This window comes from Triplophysa dalaica, chromosome 24 (genome assembly GCF_015846415.1).
Source record: "Triplophysa dalaica isolate WHDGS20190420 chromosome 24, ASM1584641v1, whole genome shotgun sequence".
Lineage (NCBI taxonomy): Eukaryota > Metazoa > Chordata > Actinopteri > Cypriniformes > Nemacheilidae > Triplophysa > Triplophysa dalaica.
The window spans coordinates 3,534,222-3,547,078 of NC_079565.1; the positions used below are offsets into that span (position 1 = coordinate 3,534,222).

Sequence of the window (12,857 nt, forward strand, 5' to 3'; positions counted from 1 at the left end):
AAGTTTAACTGTATGTGATACAGTCGTTGTAATACAACTACATGGCGCGCTTTGCTTTTTATGAAGACCCGATGAGGAGGGGGGTAAGGGTGGACTGACGGGTGCTAATCTTTCGACTGACAGCAAATGGAAAATGAGAAGCTCGGCCCACGTCATGGGGATATTCTTATGAGATACATACCTTTTCGTATTCTCCTTGACGATGCGCATGCAAAAAGAGAGCTTCGTGGGAAGGGTTAAGAGTTCAAACAAAACGCCCATGGGAGTCCAGAAGTTCTTTCCTGGCGAACTATAGCCTACTGAATGTGCTCTTGACTAAAAAAATAGATATTACAGATGCACTTTTATGATTTTGCATAATAGATAAACAATAGAGTAAACCATTTTTGTTTGATATCAGAAACGATGGGTTACCAAACTTAGGAACGAATATTATCGCATACGCAGAGAGATGACCATTTCTTCCTTTCTCACTTTTTCGGAAAGAGCATTATCCAGAAATGAAAGTGAACGTATTAAATAAACAGTTACTAGAGCACTGCGTATGTAATGTACAGGCTACATAAAGTAAACTACACGATATATTTAGGTATTTGTTCATCTGAAATAATTAACACGACGTTAGCTGTCCTGTTTTTTTACAACATGCAATTTCTATAAGAAAAAAGGCAACACGTCACAAAACAATATAAATATTTATACTGTAAATACTGTAAATATCAATATACAGATAGCTCCATCTCATATACGTCATTGCTTAGGTGGGACTCACGTATAATTCGCTGAATTGAAAACCGAGTCATTGTCTAATATTGATCAAATAAATAATTTCTTATCAGTCGTGCACATTATAAGTGCAAATATATGCTATTGTTAACTCAAACAGGGAAATTAAATTACACATTTGACATTTACCCCATTATGATCAATTAAATGTGATTACATTCACATACAGTTTATTACTCACAAATGCATGTCAATTGTTGTAGAAGCCAATAAAAAAGCAATCTTATTTAAACCTACTATTTTACATAGTATATCAAGGGTAAAGATGAAGACGATGGATTGATAACTTCTTAATGGAATGTATCTTCAGGTGACATTTGCAACATTTGGTACATTTAATATTCTGACAATTAGAAGTGACATTGAAAAGGGGTGTGACGTCTGTAAACACCTGTCCCAGAGTGTTGACAGCTGTGATTTTAAGAGGATTCAACTCGGCCCCCCATTTTCTCTAAATGGACTTCATCCACAGTCGGCCCCTGGATAATATTTGTCGGATTTGAGTAGAAGGTCAATCTGCAGGATGTTTGCTGTCTCTCTGACACACCTCAATGCCACGAGAGCTTTGTGGCGCATCCAGGGGTCAGAGATAAATTACAATACATGTGCTCAAGAGGCACCGTTGGCTCTCTTGTAGGAGTATATTTTGAACTCTTAAGACCGCAGATTTCATCATATCTCAGCCGGCACTGATTTACTCAGTTTGACATTTTTGGAATGGTGAATAATGGAAATTACGTCTATGAGCAGGTAAACATTTTTTTTATATGAACTCTTTACTACTTTATATCCAGATGTTGTGATGTCATAAACCAGTCAATGTTTGAGGCGTGTGGGCAGTGTGTAAACTATTCAGAAAATCCACCTTGCGGAAGGTAAACAAACAGCCATCAACAGGACAAACCTATGGAAGGGGCGGGGCAAAGGGTTATGAGATCAAAGCCACATGATCCAGGGATCTGGAAAAGATCCAGTCATAATAGTTGTAATGTGACAGATTAATGTGCCTTTGAACTTTTCATCTGTTGGCTTTGACAATGATCTCACAAAACCCAAGTAACGCACTTAACTTTTATTTCAAAGAAAAATGAAGATGCAGAAACTGGAGCTTTTGACCAAAATGTTGCACTGACGTAAAGCTTCTCATTGTCTCCACCGGTCTTCCATATTCACGAATGCTTTTCAGATAACAAGCATCTGTTGGAGTGTCCATTGATACATCATTAAGGTGAATGGAATGTGTGTGTGTTTGTTTCTTTATAGAAGCTGCATCACTAAACACATGGAAATCGAGTGGGGTAAAATTATCTCACATTTTTAATTGTAAATAAAAGTTATGCACATACAGTCAAGAGAATGGAGATCTGTGTTAAAGATAACCAAATCTGTGAATCTATATTGCTCAGATAAAGTGAATTTACGCTGGAATCAATATTTAAGCATTAGGATGAGTCAGTCTCTCTCTCTTTCTCTCTCTCTCTCTCTCTCTCTCTCTCTCTCTTTCCCCACACAAAGAAAGCTCAGTGTTAATTAAAGGCAGGCTTGGCTTACATTATGCAGGATCTGTGCCGTGTATTCTGAAGAGGCTCTCATCAGGTATGGACAGTTAATGGGGAACGGTACACACTCATCTCATTATGGACGACCACAACCACGGGAGATCTAGAACAACAGAGTAAAATCACTCGCGAGAACACACATCACCCCAAAATCAAAAGAAACAAACTAAGGAAATGAAAGCTGTTTTAAGACTATTATGATAAAGAAGTGTAACTCTTAATAATGGTAATCCTCATGGCATTTTATTATAAAAATTTAAAATAGGCAGTATATTACAGCAAACCAAAAGGTGGAGTTCCTTACATGTGCACATGTTTGTGGAAATGGTCTGTAAATCCTTGAAGAGATCATCACAATCCACTTATCTGAACAAGAACGGTGCGTAAGAGAGAAACTAAAGACAAGGTAAAGTGCGTGTGCAGGTGGCACAGAGAATATGCCCATCCTGGACAGACCCCTCACTGATAACCCGGCCCAGTTCTGCTAATTTTAATCAGAGGATTTACACACACACTAATCTCTGTTGTGATACCAATCTCACAGTGCAAATGAGGACATCTAATAAATCCTTTATGCATACACACATTTCCTTTAAAGTGCATGTTTTTAAGAAAATGCAGCCTGTAGTATAAAGAAACTTGTCAGAAGATCCGCTATATTGATTTATGACAGAACAACATTATTCTTCATGCAAAATGTGCAATGAACGAGAACTTTAAGTACAGCATCTGTTCTATATGCCAACAACAGCTCTGCATTATGAATGAGGTGCACAGGCCTGTATGGTGACAACAATAGCAGCAAGAGGCCTCCGTGATGACATATTTGTGACATAATACATGTGTGTGCACATTACACGCACACACCTTTATGACTATGAGTCAGCTGTGAGCACACAATGTTGTTTTATTAGTTGATTTTTTTCCTATGTTGGTTATCCTTAAATAAACAATATTGAATGTTCTTTAAAAAAAGTTTGACTGACAGTATACTTTTTTTTCAGTCACAAATACACGTACGCGCACGTTCTTGACATCTTTTGAGTCATTCTAGGCCTCATTCGAGTTATGTACACACAATAGGCATTTTAAGGGCTCTCTGACAGCTCAGAACAAACACAATGTGCCACCGGCAAGCAAGCGTATTCACATACATGTAAAAGCCGTGTACACACACACAGAGACACACCCGCAAACAAACCGTAGCTATATGAGAGCCGCAAATTGACTTTATATTACGTCTCCATTTAAACAGCAGTCAGCTTCCGGCTGAGAAATTTGACATTTTAAACGCTGAAGGGGCTCGTGGAGCTTGTTTCCGTTCACACCGGTGGGCTGTCATTACGGATAGACATCAAAACGAGGCTGAATATTTATTGGGCAAAGAGAATCCGCCTTCTTTCCTTATCGCACTTGGAAAAATAAGAGTTTATAGGCAAACCGAAACACGGGAAAAACATTAATTAAATGATTAGGTCATACTTGTACGCTGTTTTCTTGGTACTCAGTAAATTATGTAATCTGAAGCAGAGGTTGATCAATGAACAATAACGTAATATTTTAATATATAAACATCATCCGCCAAGCAATGAAATGATTGCCAGGCAACGTAAACAGCAACAACAACGTGGCTCAACCAATCATAATCAACTTGAGATAACCCGTTCTACAACAAAATGTTGTTTCTTATCTATATAATATTTAAATGTACACTTTTTTTTCTCTAAATGTCAGTCAACTCAAAGGTCAGAACAGACCGTCTTTATTCTGGGAGCAGGATGAAAGAGCGTCGGAAGTGAAAGAGGAAAGTTTCATTGTGCCAGTGTTGACAGGAAAGATAAACAGCATGTTCTGATGAGAGGCGGCTACACAGGCCTTAATGAGCTTTGACCATACATACAGCTGAGGGAACGAGATCTACGTGCCAGAGAGCACAATGCAGACATGTGGTTACGTGTGTCATGTGATTACCGCTACTCCAAAGACCTCTGCAGAGCCTCATTCATGTTTAATGAAGTGTATTGTCGAGTTTCTACCTGATCCAGTCGCCTCTGTGATAGTTAATTGGAAAGATGCCAATGAATTTATATGAAGGTTACGCGCACTACGGAGTCAAAATTTCCGGACACCAATGAGATGATGATGGAAAGCTGATGCTCTTCATTGTTTGCAGTTGAATTTCTACATGAACAGTTTACCTCCGGCTCAAGCCATCCTCCATCAACTCCTATTGAGTGAGCGTTCACTCATATATTGTAAGCAGTGGACTGGATGAGTCACCCTGGGGTATGGACGTCCACAAACGTCAAACAAAAGTCTTGAATTTAAAGTAAGCTTTAGTTGAGAACATCAAGTAGTCTATCATAGATAACCCAAAAAGCAGGAGACTTTAAAAAGGACAATCGATGTAGCTTTTACACTATAAAAATTAAAAGATCTTTGAAATACTATTTGGAGAACTATCTAAAGAACCTTTGGCCACTCTTTCTTTTATTCTCAAAAGGACTCATCTCCTTGTGAGAACTGTCCGTGGTTCCTTCATAAACTTCATAAAGACAACAATTACGAAACTTGATGTTTATCAGAAACTGCATAAAAAGGACATTATCTCAACTCCAGATATTCTTCAGAAGGATCCTTAATGCTACCTTAGATATTCTTAAAAAGTGCAATATTTCCACAAAAAAGACAAATCACGTAAACAAGGCTAAAATTAGTCTGCTTGTTTCCATTCAACCCTCAATGAGATCCCCCTCCCTGCCTAGCCGAGCTTCTGCCCGTGTCTCTCTCAGGTCCTCCTACACTTTCTCATTACCATAAGAATGCAACACGCTCTGCATATCAATCCCAACTCTTAATTAAAGAGCTGCTATATTCCTGCTGGCGTCAGCCGCGACAGGACTCGTGCGGTTCTCTATCTCCCCCGTGCTGAAGAAACAAGCCATTTGGAAAGCAAATGAAGGGGTGGGGGGTGATCACAGGCTGGACGTGGTGCGTGTTTGAGGGCCACCTGATGCTCTTTCCAGCAGCGACGTCAGTAAGTTCTCAAGGAGACAGCCGAGCGTGCGTAAAGAAACCTCAACACACGTTTACAATCATAGAGAGCTTTAGTGCTAAGCAGTGTTGGGTGTAACTAGTTACTGTAATTTAATCACTTTTCCTTTGAAAATGTTAAGTAAGGGATTCATCTCTTTTAAGTTAATAGGAATAATTGATGTAGTTGTTTATTATTTATTTGAATGAATTTGAATTGAATGAAAGCAGTTCCATGTCTTCGTTTGAGTCAATTCTAATCAAGGTTGATGTAGGATTTAGAAAGTAATTAAATACCTTATGGAGAGAGTAATTTGTACAGAAATCCAATTGCACTATTGCATATGTAATTAGTAACTAGTAATTAATTACTTTTTCAGAGTAACTTACCCAACACTGGTGCAAAGTTAATTTTTAAAGAAAAGCTCATTTTTGTAATAATACTTTGTGTGGAGCATAGTGGAAGAAAATAATGCAGAATAATAAAATCAAAAGAAAACGAATTTTTGGAAATACAACCAAAATGCAAAATAGGTTTACTAAAAAAATTAGAGTTTACTAAAAAACGAGGTCACAAACACAGAGATAAAAACAGTACAATAAGGACATTCCTGTAAGGTACAGGTTTTACCATAAATACAATGTTACATTTTTGTAAAAAGTGGTTCTGGGCCATTTCAACTTGACGCATTGGATGAAACCAAAAAGTCCTTCTTAATCATATCTGCCAGTTTAGGTTCCACCTCTGACAACAGAGTGACCAGGTGCTGCACCTGTAGAGTCGAAAGACAAAGAACTGTCTGAGATCACTCACGAGGACACAGTCAGAAAGAAAAGAGAGAGAGTAGAACATACCACTGAACTGTGCTGAGGTAAAAGAGCGCTGACAGCAGAAACACAGTTCTTCTCTGTCAGATGTCCTTCCTTGACAAAAGAAGATAATAGATCCTGAGGAAAAAAGGATTGTTAATGTTTTCACTTGTAAAAAGGCAAAACTGATTCTGATTGGTCATTTACATCTTTTGTGATCTCTATACAAATAGATTATACAAGCACTATCTCGTTTATCACATTTGTTAATTAACATTTTTGAAACATCCGAAATGCAAATACCTCGGGTATTTCCATAAGCACCATAGAGAGGAACTCGGCTGTGGTTTCAACTAAAACCTTGAGCTGTGCATCCTTTTCTTCCGATTCTGAATTTCCACCCGTCCGACTTTGACGGTACTCGGCATAGAAGTGCAAAACACGAAGAACACTTCCTATTAATTCTGGACCTGTTAGAGCAGACAAACCATATGCAGTCAAATGTACAGACTCAAGCAAAATGCGTTAAGTTTGTGTTACGTACTGATATCTGAACGCAGGCTGGAGTGTAAAGCAGACAGCACTGCGAGGGCTGGGACCAGGAGAGGTTTCTGCTCCTGTAGAATGAGCGGAGGGTCGTCCGGTTGACACAAGTCCTCACACACGACCTTGCACAAAAACCCCCAGACGGCGTGACCACACCCTCCAACTGCAAAAACAAACATTACATAGAAACAAAGATTAAGAAAGACACCTGTTGCTACAGGTCATGCCTCCTTCTAGGATTACACAATAAAAGTGTCCATAAGAAGTATAAATGTGAACCTGGATCACAAAACCAGTCTTAAGTAGCACGGGAACATTTTTAGGAAAAGACAAAAATACATTGTATGGGGCAAAATTACTTATTTATTAAAGATCGTGTTCCATGAAGATATTTTGTACATTTCCAACCTTAAATACATAAAGACTTTATTTTTGTGAGTGGATGGCCTGCCACAGTGCCGCTGATAAACAACTTCAAAGGCAATTTTATCAACATTTAGATTTTTTTGTACTCAGATTCTTGAGTTTTAAAGGGTTGTATCTCAGCCAGATATTGTCCTATTCTAACAACTCATACATCAATATTAAACTTATTTATTCAGCTTTCCGATTTCGAAAAATTTACCCATAAGACTGGTTTTGTTGTCCAGGGTCACAAATGTGCTGTATATTTACAACTGAGAAGAAAAGTATGTAATTATTAATGCGTTTATTGATAATAAAAAAAAGATACATTTATGGGATTACAGAAATAGTCTGAATGAGGATTAATTTCTCACCCAGGGCCTGCATGCCCTCTTCTACCGTTGTAAGAAGCTGGAGTGAATGGAGATATACTTCAAGTCCCTCTGGACTCTCTGACCTAACACACACACACACAGATCCAATAGGAATGCTTGTCTTTTAATCTACCTGCAGACAGAGGTATGGGTGACAGACAGACGGTCACATGATTTAATAACTGACCTAAGCTGGGTTGCCGCCTCAAGCAGAGAAGAGGCGATGTCCTGCTGTACGTCCTCATTCGGGTCATTCTCGCTTGGCAAAGACACCCAACTCTTCATCAGCTCCTCATCCTCATCAAAGAGCTTATCCACCAGCTCCCCGATCTTAACCAGTAAATCCACTAGACGCAGAGAAACATTGGCACCAAGAGGGTAGCGGACCATGACAAAGAAGTCACATGACTTTCAAATTGCAGCATAGGGTCATGAACACCACTGACCGTTCGTTGAACTGCTCATTATGAAACAGAAACTGCTACACACTGCTGGTTGCTGCTGTATCCGGTTTAGCCACAGAGGGGCAACAGCGGGCTGAGAGACACAGGTTAGCAGCAGCCTGAGGAAACAACGGCTGGATGTCACACTATGGCCAAAGAGTACAGAATACCAAGAGGCGAAACTCAATAGCCCAGTAGCAGCTATTGGTCAGACTCGCAGTCCAATAGCTTTATGCTGCCCTGATGGCAATATCAGCTGACTTGTTTAAAGATAAATAAAACAAAGCTGTTCTCCAACCTGAATGATGAAAATACAAGATGACAAAACCTTGACCCTCTAGAAACCATGCAAGTTATCAAGTATTAGCGTTTTAAACGCTTTTTTTTACCATCAAATGAAGGACATGCTTCTGAAAAATCGGCATTGTTGAACAATAAATGGGTTGTTGATGAATAAATCGTGTCCTGCGGTGACACATTAAAATTTAGTAAACAAACTTTATATTAATATTATATTATATATTATTAATATTTATGTTTTTTTCCTAGATTTTTGCTGTCACACCATAGGACAAATTTGCATTTTAATCAGTCAAATTCCAAAATTTCATTGGAAAAAAGACAATGCTTCATAATTATATTGCAAAACCATTAGAATTGTGTTTCTATTGTTTTTTCAGCAATGCATCCTTGCTAAAAAAACAAGCTACCATTATGAACGATTAGCCCTTTCCATTGAAACCATTATAAAATTCCTTTATGTAGGCGTGTTATTGGATTTAACATAAATACCATTAAATCCATTAAATTATTATTTTTAAGCATGGTTCTAAAAGATCATGTTTGTAGTGTGTTCCAAGGAAATAAAATGTACAATATTAATTTCAGACCTAGTGGAGTAATATAAACTAACAATAATAATAGTACATGTGTAAAGTTGGATAAAAAGATAGCTCAATAAAGTAGGCTAAATGATTGGATTCCAGAATGGATAATATAAAACATATATGAGACAATTCAATATTTACTGAAGGTGTCATACAATTTACTGATGACTTAATTCGAGAATAATTTCTATTGCGCTATTCTGTATGTCTGTGCTATTGTCCAGCTGGCATTTTCACCCCAAAATGACGGCCTCGCTACCGAAGTGAAACTGAGTGGCTGATTTCCAAACAAAAAGCAGAGTTCCACCTCTTGGTATTCTACACTCTTTGGCTTTCAGAGAAAGTAAAATGTGCATTGAATTTTTGTCTGACCTGCAGGTTTCTAATATGGTCGGAGGATCATTGTCACCGAGCAGCAGCAGTAATACAGCACTAAAACATACAGAGAACATACACAAAAGACATTATTCTTGGTGAACTGCCTTTAAGAGCGTATTTCTAAATAAAACACTTTAAGAGGAACTACAGGATGTGGCATTGAATGACACTGCTTGAAATACGCTGACGGACAGAAAGAGTTGTGTTTGAGTGTTTCATACCCAAGGTCAGAGTTCTGGCTGAGAGATATACATGTTTCATGGAAACAAGCCATATTACCCAGAATTCCAACACATATTTCCTGTAACAGAAAATTTGAGTAATCAAATGACACCATTGGTTAAGCAAATAGTAATGTGATATACATTTCAGACCACTAGAAGCAGGTAATACAGTTCCGGTGGTAAAATGACTTACAGTAAGACGTGGATTACGCGATTTTGCGATCACACCCAATAAAATATCTGGAGCCTTGTACTCTTGTAGAAAAACAGACACATCCTGGAAAGAAGAAGGTAAGGAAACGGCAAATATCATTTCATAATGTTAAAACAAACATCCTTAAATATTCTTGCCCATTCATTGATGGTTTTAACATACCACATCCATTGCCATGTCCCACACTTTACACAAGTCTTCTTCCAGCTCTTCTGTCAACACCACTGAAGCATCACCCTGCTCACCTTCTTCATCTGACACCATCTAAAGCAATGACAAAACACACGATTTAAAAGCAGGGCCACAAGAATTTGCACTGTGATGCATCTCTGATAATGATGTGCGTTTTTGATACATTATAAATAACAGCTAAAAGGTTTCAAACACACCCATATGAAAAAACACTGTAGTATACTTTAGTATTAACTAGTTACTACACTTACTAAACTTATTTTATAACAGTATGCTGTAGGTTACACTAATTAATTATACTTAATTGATAAACTTAAGTAAATACTGTAGTATACTTATATGTAGAGAGTTTAAGTATGCATTACTATAATAAATAGTATACTGGAGTTTACTATAGTAAATATTGTAATATACTATATTATTGCTTAGGGCTGTCACAATTATTAAATAATTATGTAACAACTATGTAAATCCTTAGAAAACAAGGGTGATCTGCAGCATTTTACATCCACTTTCCTTGATCTGCACTCACTGTTAGATTTCTTCATCATTTGAGTTGTATTAGATTTGTGTTTATGAATTTTATTAAAGTGATTCCAGATTTGCTACATCTACACAGTGTAGATGTGTCTTTTCTGCAAAGGCCATGCTATAGGGAATTTTACTACTTATTAACATCATTTTTACATTTCATTATTTATTGAATTTTAATTAATCCTCATAATTGTCAAAGACTTTAAACAGACAATTAACCGCCATAACCGCAATTGTTTAATAGACAATTAATCGTCGACCAAATATCATAATCGTGACAGCCCTATTATTGCTTCATGTAGTCACACTCATTTCTTGCATTTCATTTTGTCAAAGGACAAGTCATTACTGTGGCCTTAGAGTTGTCAACAACAGCACTCTTTTCTCCACTGGTATGTCTGAAGCAAGACACGCCCCCTCCATATATACACAAACAGACATTTAACAATAAATAAAAAAATAAAAGTAAAAATACCAATTTTTATTTATTTTTACATGAATTCATTTCTTCATTAATTAAGTTCTTTTTTACATTTATTCATGGCTTAATGTGCGCATTTATTTTTAATAGTGGCAGGATTGGGCTTCTGAAACAGTTGATAACTAAAATCCCAACCTAATAATATTATTAAACTGATCTTAAGCTTTTCTAAAAACGAAATTATAAATAAATCATCTTTATAATCTGATATAGCCTAAATATGGCCAAAAGTTCTCAAAGTTGAATCTGTTCTGTTTATACCTGAATAAGGCGGGTCAGGGTGCTGAAGATCCAGTGTTTGCTGTACACTGTCTCCCCAATAGCATCTGCCTCCTCACTGGCCTTGGGTTCATCATCCTCTGGAGGAGGTGAAGGGTTGCGGTCCATCTCCGGAGAACCTGAGGAGGATGATCCGCTCCTCTCTCCATCCACATCCTCGGTGGAGCATTCATTCCGCTCTAATAAAGGAGATTATGATTATTATATAGGTGAAATGATTGCTTTGGGTATATATTATAAAATGCACTTTATACATTCGATTATTGATATATTGTAGGGCTATTTATACAGGTATTCAAATTTATTTTATTAAGTTTCAGCTTTATTTCCTGTCGCATTATTTACCAGCTCAAATTTCTTTAATACCTTGTAGACCTGAAACATGCATTACTGTAAATAACGAATGCAATGTTTTGCAGCAGGACACGAGCACGCGTCATACGCATGAGTGCACGAAGTATACACCATGCATTCGATCCAATAGCATCTCACCTGGTTTAAAGTTCGACAAGTTTTTTCCACTTTATATTTTCAACGTTACACAATTAGGCTGGTTATACAACTTGGCAAATATTGATTTAACATGAAAGCAAACATCCACTGAATCAGACAAGTGGATTTACAACGTACATTCCGTGACTTACCCATTATCATTGACACCTTAAACAACACTTGATCGCTTCGTAATATCAAACACGAGAAACACGCATTTGCAGTTCCATGGTTAGTTAAGCGCACAAAAAGTGCAAAACTTCCGCCTCTGCGTGCAAAGGATGATGGGAAGGAATGACGAGCATCACTCCAGACCAATGGGCGCAATCGAGCGGTGCTGTCAGGGTTCGGGAAAATAATACTCTAATAATAGTTTTTTGGCTACTTATTTGAATTCTTTGATAAATTTCACTTCTCAGTCGCGATTTATTTTCCAGATTATTGTTAAAATAACAGTTATGTCGAAATATACGCCGCGTGGTCGTTGTTACGTTTCTCACCAACAGTCAAAATGGACCAATCACAGGCAAGCGTTTGTGATAACTGAAATTTCTTTCAGAAAACTCTTCACTTGAATAGATGATATATTTCTAAATGTAAAGATTTCACATCTAAAATACAATAGAAATATTAATTAATAACTGTTAAAATGTTATACTATATAAATACGTCCAATTCAAAATGTCTAATCTGTGTACACAGCTTTGCTGATAGGAAGCATTGAAGCAATGTCAACAGAAACTTGACGCACTAACACAGTTCAGGTATCTCATCTCTGTTCTCTTCCCTCCCTTTGCCAACAGTGTGCCCTGTTTCATAAGGATGCGCCAGGCATTTTCTGAACAACAGCTGTTTCTTCAAGACTGTCAACAACATTTGAGTCAGCAGTGCCACTATAATCGTGCAGAAATTGTGTTACCCGTCATGCACGTCTCTGATGTTTGCCTTTGGATGGGCTCCTGAACAACTGGATGGCTTGGAGATTGTTTGATGTCTTGGGCAGCTCACTTTATATCACCATATAATGATATTTGCTGTTGCTAGAGGAAGAGTTTACAATGGAGCTCCTGAATTGATTTAATGTCTGATGGCATGTCACCCTTATGCTTGTCTTTCATTCTGACGGGTAATAAATCAATAAATTCAGCATACTGCTGTGTAATGTAAAGGACAACATTTAGGGTGCAATGTCAGAAAACACATACAGAAAACAGGAAGAT

At 37.5% G+C, this 12,857-nt stretch overlaps 1 protein-coding gene across 1 annotated transcript; it reads right to left on the reverse strand.

Annotated features, from left to right (window-relative positions):
• Positions 1 to 5,913: 5,913 nt before the first annotated feature.
• On the reverse strand, positions 5,914 to 12,157 carry saal1 (serum amyloid A-like 1). Its single transcript, XM_056740086.1, has 13 exons — positions 11,790 to 12,157; positions 11,128 to 11,324; positions 9,822 to 9,923; positions 9,639 to 9,722; positions 9,443 to 9,522; positions 9,216 to 9,275; positions 7,960 to 8,075; positions 7,701 to 7,860; positions 7,514 to 7,596; positions 6,733 to 6,897; positions 6,492 to 6,658; positions 6,234 to 6,326; positions 5,914 to 6,151 (listed from the first exon to the last, which is right to left on the reverse strand). The coding sequence occupies exons 1-13, from the start codon at positions 11,797 to 11,799 to the stop codon at positions 6,056 to 6,058; spliced, it is 1,413 nt and encodes a 470-aa protein (XP_056596064.1). The 5' UTR covers positions 11,800 to 12,157; the 3' UTR covers positions 5,914 to 6,055.
• Between the last annotated feature and the right edge of the window lie 700 nt (positions 12,158 to 12,857).